General features: G+C 36.4%; 1 protein-coding gene across 1 annotated transcript; it reads right to left on the reverse strand.

Moving 5' to 3' along the window:
- Nucleotides 1-232: 232 nt before the first annotated feature.
- Nucleotides 233-11,832, reverse strand: LSM14A (LSM14A, SCD6 homolog A (S. cerevisiae); the record flags this gene model as incomplete). Its single annotated transcript, XM_009573455.1, has 9 exons — nt 233-900; nt 2,813-3,041; nt 3,933-4,104; nt 5,589-5,768; nt 6,502-6,564; nt 6,878-7,054; nt 8,928-9,050; nt 10,112-10,244; nt 11,669-11,832. Coding segments are annotated over 9 exons (1,265 nt in total), but the record flags the coding sequence as incomplete, so codon positions are not given.
- Between the last annotated feature and the right edge of the window lie 286 nt (nt 11,833-12,118).

A 12,118-nucleotide genomic window follows, 5' to 3' on the forward strand; every position in this document is an offset into this window, starting at 1 on the left:
GAAAATATCTCCTTAATTTGATCAAATCCTGTGATATGCCAGAAACTACAAAATCAAATTCTTGCAAGAGAAGTGAAGAATGTATCCAGTTTCATGTAATGGAAGAACATTTTCAAATCTTCATTATAGTCCAAATATAAAATCAAACATTTAAGCCTGAAAAGCTGCTAAAGAAAAAACCCAACTAATTCAGTGTTCTTCAGCATATCAATTTTTGCAATAACACAGTATGTTTGCCGACTTAAAAATGTTTATTTGTTAAAAAATTAGTTGCTTTTTATACAGCTATACAAAGTTTGTAATGTTTCTTTGGCAATGGGATATAATGGAATTTTACAACTATATAAAAAGTTTCCTTTGCCTAAGAAACAGTATTTACTGTGTGTACATATTTGACTGACAAAGCAAGTTTTCTACTGTCCAGCACCCTAGTTGATAAAAGTACAACTATCTCAAAAGGGATATTACAGGATTTCCAAAAAACAACCTTCAGTGGATCAGAACACTCACAGTATCGACGGCCTTCTGCATACAATTGTCCTTACAACTTGAAGCAATTATCAAATACAGTTTAGTAATAAGAAAAATCCTTTCAGTGATGAAAAAATACTTAAACTCCATCGAAGTACTGCTTTATAATTAACTATACATAAGAAATTACTTATCCTTCTGTCTCAAATATATTTAATGCTCACTGTTTTCAAAGATGGCCATTTTTCAAAAGTAACTGCATTACACCCCTTTGAAATTAAATAGTTAAATCCCAGTGCTGGTGACAAGTATACAGCAAATTAACTTCATTCTTTGCAGAGATTGAAACTAATTCTCTGGATCGAGAAGATCTAGACGTTCACCTGGTTTCAGCTTTCTTGTAGACTATGCAGCAACTTTGTTGTCTTTCTAGAGGGAACAACAGTAGAATGTTAAAATTAATTTTGCAAACCAAAAAAAATCACAAATTACTCTGGGCAACAGCACTGGGAGAAGATGCACTGTGATGGCTACTTCCCACCTTCTGCAATCAGAAAGGAGACTGCCCTAGGTGATCAGGTTAGCATCTGGTCAAAACACCCTCAGTCTGCCACGCGCTTTGACTTGATGTTGGCACAAACCCTCGGTCTTTACACTGCCTCCTACTTATCTGGAAGGCTCTGAAATTCTTCAATTCAGAAATTCAGATCTTTGATCTTCAACCCCTCATTTCAATTCATGCTCAGCTACCAAAAATTTCTTTAGATCACAGGACTAATTGTTGCAAACTAATGAGGGAATAACTGAGGGACAGTCAGAAATCTTCTGTGATGAAAAAAGGCTCCCCCCCCTTTTTTTTTTTTAAATTAAAAATATTTAAATCTCCAAAGATTTTGTGTTGCAAAACTCCAAATGCTTATGCAGTAGACTACCGGAAAAAGTTCTTCTTTTTACAGTGAAAACTGTAAAAGCCTAAATTTACTTGCACAAACCTGGTTAATTGTATTTGTTACTGATTCTAAACAGTATGCCAGTATTATTTCTGTTCCTTAACAAGCTGATGTTGGAGTTGAATATACACACTTAATGCCAAGAAAAATGGCTTGCACTGAAATTATTAAAAGATTTTGGTTTTGCAAGCAACTGAGCTCTGCTGATTTACATAATCTGTATGATCAATGAGCTTTCATAAAGAGGAGAATTTACACTGTTTCCCAGAAAAAGGAAGTGCACCTAAGATACCACTAGCACAGAATACATCACCTTACTAGTTAGAAGGACTAACTTTGTCCTTCTTCTGAGTGGCTGGTAGGAAGAAGAGTTAAGATATTCAACAGGAAACAGAGAAATGGATGTCTCAATAGTGTTGCAAAAGCAACAAATTGCATAACTATTCTGTAAAGGAAGATCCTGCTTTTTAGCCATCATAGCTCTTGCAGAACAAATTACTATTTCTATGCTTACATGATTATGAAAGCACATTTGTACATCAGGTTACTTCAGACAGCAGACTTACATGGTGGCTTGTGCATAATGCTTAAAGGAACTTTAAGCTTCATATTTAACTAGAATTAAAGTAGTAGTACTTATTTTAAGCTTTTAAAAACACTTTCTCTTCGGGATGGACAGGGATGTCTTCTTTTGAAGCTTTTATGCCCTATCTCCCACAGTTCCACTTTACTGAGTGACTGCCTGAAAAAAGTCAATCCTGCCTTAGCTTTCTCAACAGCTATTGGATGTAGTTATGTAAAGTTATAGGTTTTTTTAAAGTGTAACAGGACCTTACAGAACTCAAATATTTTTTTTATCTTCCTTTTTGCAAAGGGTCATCGCTATGCTTCAGTAACTTCAATTACTCTATTTCAGGGGTTACATAGGATCTTAGAAGTCTATAGGCTTTGTGCCAACTCCTTCACAAAGAATTCAAAAAAGTTTGTTGCACACTAGAAGCAAGTTAAATTACTCCCTTTCAATCTTTACATTTTTACAATATTGCTTAGAAAAATGCTTGCAATTCACACCTCTAACACTTGTATTAAATCTGCAGAACTTTTACTTCTTTTTTCCTCCCATCTTCCCCCCCTCCGCCAATTCCACATACAGAACAAATATTTAGGGCATGTGAAGAAAGGTAGCTTTTAGTTTTGGTTGCTGTTGTTAGTAAAATGATGCTACGCAACTAAAATTTCAGCATTAATGGACTTTCAATTAAGTAGCTCAGTGTACCTGAAAATACTATTCAAGAAATTCTAGTTCAACATCAAATCTAAAAGCAGGAGTTTTTTTACACTAGTTTCCAAGAACAGTTGATCAGGTCATAGTAAGATTAAATATATTTTACCCTATATTCAAAGTCAGCAAACTCCCTGCCTCCACGACCTCCTCTGAATCCACCACGAAATCCTCGGGGGGCAGTGAAGCCACCTCTTCCACTTCCTCGTCCTCTTCCACCTCGGAAGCCAATCCCCCCTCTGCCTCTGTACCCTCCACGGCCACGATTGGGACGCAGTGGTATTCCGAAGGTCTCGGCATTTAATCTTCTTTCCTCAGCCCAGGTGGGTCGCCGTTCTCTGCCACACAAAAGGAACAAGGATTGTTTTAAAACACTTCAGAAGGAAGACTGCCTGGCTTAGTTAGAATCACCAGAAAGCCCATGAATGAAAAATGATTGATTAATCACACTGTAAATCTCCACATTATCCCTTCTGCAAGAATCTAGGTGTCTGCCACAATTCATTTAACTCAATGAAAAGGGATATGTTAATTAACTACATTATTAATAATGCTCTAAGAGTTTCCCATACAGAAGGACACAGTCTGTATCCTCTGCACACAGCATCATAGAATAAAATAAATAAATAAAAGCTGTCTGCAATTTAAAACAAGAAACAGAAAGTAAGAGCTTGCAGTTACATGTTAAGTTCTTTCATCTAGTTGTCGGTACAACAAAACAATCGCCCCCCCCCCGTAATTCAAAATAGGTCAGCAATCCACATCATCTTGTCTAATAAAAAGGCAAGAGCAAAAGATAAGCTTTAATTTTCCTGCAATGCTATCTTCCCATTCCAACAACACTACTGGCCAAGACAGTTATGTAATCTACTCAGAAACCATTACCAAAGCACAATCATAATTGATTTAACTAAGGTGGTAACTTAGTAGCAAAACAAAACAAAAAACACACTTTAGTAAATCTGGGAAGGAGATTCTAGAGCATGTACACTAAGTTCTAGAAGCATGGTTCTAAAACAACATTCAAAAATTACTTCCTATTAATGTATTGCACTTGCCCACAAAGAAATTTTGTGCTTCATATTCCTGTTTTATTTTTGCCCACTGCATATGGAAATAAGCTTTACTCACTTTCGATTCAGAGTTGATTGTAATGAGTAGTGCTGACACTACCTTATGACATAAACATGCATTAAGTAGACTAACAAGCTTCCCTTTGCAGGCTATACCTATTGTCATCACAGGAGATGTTATCAAAGAAGGATTTGGTTTTGTCATAGTAGCAGTTGGGTCCAAGTGGATCTTCCTCATCCGCATTCCCTTCGCTATTTTGGGTATCAACACCTGAGTCACCTTTGTCTTCTCCATTTACAGGCTTCTCTGGTTTCTCAAGTTTATCTTCTGGAAAATAAAAGTAAATAGAAGCATTCCAAATCATCTTACTAAACAAAACAGCACTGTTAACTTATTCCCAGACAGACACAAACTATACTGAATACTCAAAAATACAAAATTAATGTGGAAGTCAAATAATTTGACACATAAATCAGGATGTTTTGCTGCTGTCTGGAGGTTTGATATCCTCTATATTCTCTGTGGGTTTAATTAACAAAAAAACTTGTGGTAGAATGGATTCGACAGCCATCTATTTTCTAACCTCCTAGCTACCTCCTTTCCAGACTTAAAAGCCTCACTCAGTCATTCTTCATAAAAGCTATCCCATGTTTTTGCTCATCCCTGTTGCCCTTCTCCTTTGTCTTTTGGCTTTCCTGTTATCTTCTTAGAGACACAGGGCCAGCATTCAAGCTATTATGCCATGAACTGACTTTATGATATATTTCTTTCCTAATAATGCCTGAAGTTCAACTTACTGTTTTGACTGGTACTGAAAAAGAAGCTGATGGTTCAAAAGAACTAGCTACTACGACCTTAGTCTCATTCCTAAATGCTTACAGCTTAAATCTCATGATGCTGTGCATAAGCTTCAGATAACCAGCTCAATCTTTCCAAAACACACACACACACAGACTACCACTCTGTTTCATAAAATATTTCTGTAGCTCTTTATGGTTAGCTTTCCCTTTCCTCTTCATTATTCTGAAAAAATTAGTATCAACAGCAAACTGTCAACTCATTTAAAAATGATCCAGAGAGCAAATCCTATGGGCCTCAACTTGTGGTTTTTCTCTACACTGAAATCTGACCATTTATTTCTACCTTTTGTTTATCAGCTTTTAGCCAACCATTTACTGAAAAAGGGAACTCCCTATTTTAACCTATAACAATTTTGTCCAAAAATAGTAACGAACAGGTGGCTGGTCACAAGCGAATGAGGTAATTAAAACAGAAGCCTGCTAGAAAACAAAACAAAAGTGCTGGTAGTGTGGATTCCAACTACTCCTGTGTTTCTTTGGAAAAGGGTAAAAGCAAAGAAATGCTAGAAACTTTCTTAAATCGAAACTCTCGTGCATCCTCCAGCGAAGTTCTGCTCCCAAACTCATGTTTTTGTGATTGCTTTTGGTCTATTAATAACTGAAAACATGAAATACGGGTTTTCTTTTATTGCATCTTTTCCAGAACTCAAAGGTAAACTCACTTTGGGACTCCTGCTCAAGTAATCTGCATTTTTAACCACAGACTTGTTAGAACATGATGTGTGATATCTGCTAGTTAAAATTCCTTCAAAAATCAAATACTGACCCAAGTATTTAATTAAAATTGATCCCAGTTTACTTGTTCATTCATTTTTTTTAATTTTTTTTTTTTAAAATGACTGCAGACAGGACTTAGTAGGATATGCCTTTTAAAAGTTGTTCTCCAAGGTAGGATTAAAACAGCAAGACACAGTTTTTCCATGCTCAAATCTGAAGCAAAAATTGGTTTACCTTTTAGTTTAAGTTTATTATGAAATTCTCTATCAATTTCCTCCTTGTTGAATTGTGCATTTGCACTTTCAAAGTCAAAATCCTTTTCAAATTTCATTGGACCATCCCTCCTAATACCAAATCTTCCTCGGCCCCCTCTGTGACCTCCACGGCCTCTCCGTGCTGAGGGTCCACCTGGAACTGAAAAGAGGGAAATTCTGTTTGCTTTTGTTTTGTGGATTTTCTTTGCGGGTGATGGGGGTTCTTGGTTTTTTGGGTGGGTGTTTTTTGGTTGGTTTTTTTTGTTTGTTTGTTTGTTTGTTTTTTTTTTTTTTAAATTCCTGAGACCACAGGTCAGGACTTCATGCATCCTCTTCCTGCACTTCTGTTGTTAAAAGTCCTGTCGGAGCAGCTTGTAATTTGTAAATTCACCTACAATAATTACGGCAGTGACACAGAAAGCATAATAGTACTAAACTTGGGTACTAAAAGACTTTCTAGAAGTCATTAAAAGCTTTCGGAAGACAAGTTAAAATGTTAGTGGCTTTTCAGTCAAGTACTTTCATAGAAAGGTGACAGGTTTTATTTCACGCTACTGTGTTTATAAATCCATGAATACTGCTTGGGTTTGCATTTTTATTCGAATTGCTTAATATAGAGTAACCAGGAGATTTTTCTCTTTCATGTTGACTTTCTGTGCTTGTATTATTCTGACTCAATGCAAAGATATTGTTACGCACTAGAAACAATTATGTGAAAGCATTCCAAATACATAAATTCTTTATTACCGTAATCTGAACTGCAAGATTTCTGGACGTTAGAAATGAAGTCCTAGCACTTCGCAAACTATACACAATGCTGTATTTTAGCAGACTTTTAAAAAATTTAATGAAGTCTGAAAACAATGATAGCTGTTTCTCAAAACAAGATTTACCAATTTGTCGTTTGTTTTCATTTCTGAGTTCATTTTCTGATCTTGAAACCTTGTGTGCTTCAGCTAAAGTTGGAAATAAAAAAATGATTTGTTTATCCAATTAGGTATTTTTGATCATACTTTTGTATCTAGTTATATAGTTCAGATTTCAAAAAAAATCCAAACCTATAAAAGTAAACCACAAGTTTAACTCATAAAAGAAAAAAACAATTTAGAATATATGCTTGACTTTAAAAATAAATATATATAATCCAGGTCTCTGCTGGCCAGTCTACCAGTAATGGACAGCAAGAAGATTCCTACACGTTATCCTTAAAAAGAGCACTTCAAATGTGTATGGAAGAAAATAAGCCATATGAAAATTATCCAAAGCTACCTCGTCTGTGCTCTTGATTCTCTAACGATTTTTGGCTAGCAGACACCAAAGGTCTGGCTGGTATAGGACTCCTCCTCCCAACTGGTGCTGGAGTAGGCAAGTGGGCTGAAGCTGTTTGTACTGCTTGTTCCATGGTGGGGCTCCTTCTCAAGTGATCTATCTGAGGGCTTGAACGACCTGGGAAAAAGACAAACCAAAACCAAAACCCAAAGAGTTATTTCTCATCTACAGATTTGAGTTACTGGTCTCAACCAATCCAGACTGACAGGTTTATCTGCCTTACCAGTCAAGACAGCTGTGTCCAAAGAAGAAATAAATATTTCTGCACCCTCAGATCCACTAATCCAGAATGAAGGATATTTAGCAATTCCCCTTCCCCCAGTCTAAAAGAAAAAAATGGGTAGGACAATTAATCCCTACCAACCCATCCATGATTTGCATTTAGCTGTGGAATGAAATTTTTTGATTGACTGGAGGTAAAAATACTCTTTCTGTCTCCCTGGAAAGTCAAGTGGAAAGTGACTGCTCCCAACCACAGAGATACAGTTATGATACTGAAATTTCATTTTATCTAGTGCATTCTATTGTATGATCACCACAAAATAAATGAATGGTGATGGCTAATGCCAGGCATAACGCAGATGAAGGAGCTATGAAAGCTTCCCCAGAAAGTGCTGTTCATACATTTCACTTTGCAGCATGAGTGACTAGAGCCAGAAGCATGTTTAGAATGGAGACATTTGATCCAGCCAGACAAGTTTATGACACCATATAGGTAAATCTACTAAGAAATTAGAATAAGACTCAAGTCCCAGCAAGTAAAAGAAGAGAGTAACATTGTACCCCATAAAAAAAGCTAAACAAAAGGAGAGGGGCGGGGGGGGGGTGGGGGCGGATCAAACCAACACAAAAATCCCCGAAAACCAACCACACCACACTTACAATCTACAAAGACGACAAATATTTTTAAAAGCAAACACACACAGAAAAAACTTGCTGGTGCCCCACAGGAAATTTGTGGCAGAATGTATGTTCATCTGGAGCATATGTCATCCATTAAATCCAAGAATCATACAGGTTTTAATTTCACCTACAGAAAACCAAGCTACTCTTTCAACAGAGAAACAGTAAATGCTTAGCATACTTCCCCCGCCCCCTTCAATTAATGCAACAAAGTAGAACCCATTTTTGGTAATCCACTCAACTAATCTAGAAAACAGTCCTAATTGGTATACAAACCTAGAATTTAGGAAAAAACCTGTTTGCTATAAGTAAAGTGTTTTGCCTTTTAACACAACTGCATAAACTTAAAAGTAGCATTAGGAATATATCTTAGCACACACTTTTACTCTAACCAATGAAGAGTGGAAGGGCAGGAAATAACGTCTTTTGGATTTTGAGGAGCAATCTTAAGACATTTGCATGAAAAGTGAGGGTGAAGGTGCTCAACATTTAGTTTCTTTTTTCTTTGCAAAAAGAACAAAGAATTTCCTTTTTGCCTCTACTTTCTTTTTCCAATATTACACAAACTACCCATATAGTTTCTAGTACTATTAAGCTGACTTAACTGCCATGTCACCAGCTCTACAGGCAATCAGGTCTGCTGTTAATATTATTTATGTAAATATACATTAACAAAAAAAAACCCCAACACGTTAGGAATAAAGATTTAAAAATTGTAGGCTGAAGGACTTCACAATTCAATCAGCATGAAGTACCTTGAGTTTTGTCATGCTATCAACAAAACTAGATACTGAATTTCCACATGCGCCTATTTGCTAACATTATTCAACTGAAATAAGTCCTATTCCTCAATATAGATGCTTTAAGGATAATAACAAATGCGTTGCTAACAGTTACTATGAAGCACGCCAAGATGTAGGAAAACACATTTAAAGAGCAAGTACAGAGCCTCTCAGTGCTTTCTGGTTTTAATACCAAGGGTTTTCATGACAGAATTCAGCTGTTTGGTTAGCATTTCTGGCAACCACCTAAATCACAGGGGCACAATTGGTCAAAAAAGATCAAAGAGTTGTTCAAAAAGATTTACCTTGAGACATCTGTGTTTTTAGTGATCTTGCATCTGTTGTAAATGCAGAACCAACGGCAGTGCTTTGGGACATGCTAGCACTGGCTGAAGAGTCTGTTCCAAAAGATGTTAAAGAACCTCCTGCTTTGAAAGAAATAATATAGTCATAAAACCTGGTTGAGACTTTTTGCTGTATTTTTTTTAAATTAGCACTAAATGGTTAGTGAAGCCATATTAGGCAATTATTCTAGAATACACATAAGTCTGCCCTTCCCAAACACTTTAAGTTTAATATAATGTATATATTTGTAGTAAGTGGTAAGACTGTAATATCTTGAAGCTTTTTATCTTAAAAAAAAAAAAAAAAAAAAGACCACTGCTAACTTTAGTTTCACAAGTATTAACATCGCATAGTCATGACAGCATCTTACAAAGTAATAAACAAATGTTATTGGTATGTATTTCCACTTAACATCTTTTAAACATCTTATTAACTGATAATCAAGTTACGGCCAATTCTACAGCCTTCCTTTCACATGGCTAACACTTTCAGTGCCAGGAGTAACACTGTCGCTGTAACAGTTACAAGAATGTAAGTTCCTATGTGAAAAACTAAAAGGGAAATAAAAAACTGTAGGGGAGGAATGAAAGTTGGTTGGTGAGTCTCAGAGAGCATTGGCAGTATAAAGGAGCAACTAACCCACGCAGCTCACAAATACTTTAAGCATGTATTTCATGCCAAGCTAACATCTCATGAATAGCTGGAGGACTGTGCTGGCACACGGATTGCTGAATAATCCAAACCCTTGGTTAAGGCACACAGCACCTGGTCAACTTGGGATACCAGATGTCCACAGCACAGCTATGGGGCTTTTGTGGAGGAGCTGCCTCTACGCTTGCGAAATATAATGAATACATGATGAATGTAATGAATACATATGAAAAAGAAGGAATTCATGAATACAGGGAACCTTTCCCCACTTGTTCTTCTGTTTAGTTCTCAATCATAATTGCTTTGATTTGAGCTGCAAAGACTATGAAAAACTCTCTACTTTTGAGCTAAACTGTGGGACTGATACAGATTGAAGACTTTGGGTCTGCCCTTAGGATAAGACATTGATGGAATTATAAGCACTGATTACTGTCTACGCACACAAGTGCAACTTCACTTATAGGAAAACACCAAACAATAAAAATGAACATACCAACTCCAACAGCGCCGAACTGTTGCCCCACCAGCGGGCTTGGACTAAACTGACTGTATGCAGGCATTCTGCCAAAAGGACCATAGGACCCCACAGACTGGAATGAAGATGTAGTCGAAGATCCTAGTGAAGACTAAAGACAAAACACACTTGCAGAAATTCAAAGATTATCTACACAAAAAGTAGGAAATAGTTCTGCAAGGCAAGAAATGCAGAAACTATACAACTATTTGTTAAATTTGCCCTACCGCCACCACTGTGGCTAATACATATACAAGACCTTAACATTCATAAAGTTGCTTCTTTTAACATCAAGAATTTAACCACTTTAACACAGAAGCAAAGACAGCACAAAAATAATGAATTACACACATTACTCTGCATGAAAACTCAAAACAGGCAACAGCAGAAAATATTTTCACAAGTATGTATACAGTTTAGAAAGCACTTTTACCCTTCCAATATCACAAACTCGTAAAAACAGTACCATAAAATTTTGCAACCTTTTCCCTAGAGCCTCAGACACTGGATTCTTTTGTCAAACACGTGTATAAGCTTTTGTTGGCAAACTTGGAAAATGTCGTATCTTTTTCCCTGAAGTTTCAAAAACCACATGAACAATGAAAGACCCAAACATAATGGAGAAGGGTGGGGTTATTACTATTATTGGAGTTAGCAGTAATGCGATTTCACAGCTCTCAACTACCACTGACAGAAGGAGTTGCACCAAATTTAGCAACAGACCTTAGAGGATTGCAAGGGTACTTTGTCAGGAAGTATCAAGAATTTTATATTACGGAACAGTTAAACATTAGAAATGTAAATACTTACATGGAATTACCAAGTTCCATTTGAACGAAGAACTTCCATCTTGCTCTCAGGGATGATTTCAAGACACCCCACAAGCACAATCAACAAGCCAACAAATTTCAGAGATCAAAAATAACTATCTCTGTCAGTCCATTTACTATGAAATAACAGATTAATTAACCCTGAAGGCTTCAAGTTGTAAGTTGCTTTCCCTTCAGCAACCAAGTATTCCCTCTTCAAATAACTGCCTTTTAGCGTGAAGCCTTTTGAAAAATACATAGCTAGATAAAACACTTCTAAAGTTATAGTCAGCAAAAAGGTTGAACATTAAAATCCAAAGAAAACAAAACAAAGAAACAAACAAAAATCACTAGTGATCTGGAGAGGTTTCGGTATCTACTCCATTTGACTTATACCAAGTCTGATCTTTCCAAGAAGCCTCGCAAATGTGTCCTCCTAAGCCAAGTACCTTTCAAAAAAGGCATCAAGGTCTACCAAAAGTCATTAGTTGTTTTTGAAAAACTGGCAGCTTTGGTATCCAGCGCATTGTGCTAGAGTTAGATTTCAACCTTGATTTTCACAGTTAAAGACATGATTCAAGAGGAAAATCTTTCCAGAGTTCTTTATATTGGGTTGTGAACTTTACAGCAACATTCATTTTTATTTTTAAACACTCAGCTAGAGACCCCTTAAAGCTACTAGCTTATATCTTCAGCAACAAACATCTAAAAATACGTTTTGACTTACCTGAACAATAGCAGGGTCCTGTGGCAAAGAACACTGAGGCTTTGGTGGCTCACAGACAGTTAGGTCTTTAATGTCACTGCCACGGAATATAATATACTCAAAGACTTCATCACGAGGTGGTATAGGTCTATCAGTTGGTCTATCTTCTGTACCAAAGGAGCGAACTGCAAAATTGGGAAGGGAGAAAAAAATAAAAACATCCCACGTTCAACAAAAAGGTTTCAAATATACCGCAGAGACCAACAGCTTTAAATAAAAAGAATAAATTTTTATCGAGCAAAAAAACTTATTAAATAGGCAACATATTCTTTGCTATTATCAACTGCTCAGATATAAACAAGTAATTTGATCTTACAAATTTCAGTTAAAAATCAAACAGAAAGACACCTCTGGTATTCCTTACTGAGACATCACTTACGCTATCACTCATATGAGTGTGAGGATAAGGGG

The sequence above is a fragment of the Fulmarus glacialis genome, unplaced genomic scaffold (assembly GCF_000690835.1).
Source record: "Fulmarus glacialis isolate BGI_N327 unplaced genomic scaffold, ASM69083v1 scaffold22332, whole genome shotgun sequence".
NCBI classification, from domain to species: Eukaryota; Metazoa; Chordata; class Aves; order Procellariiformes; family Procellariidae; genus Fulmarus; species Fulmarus glacialis.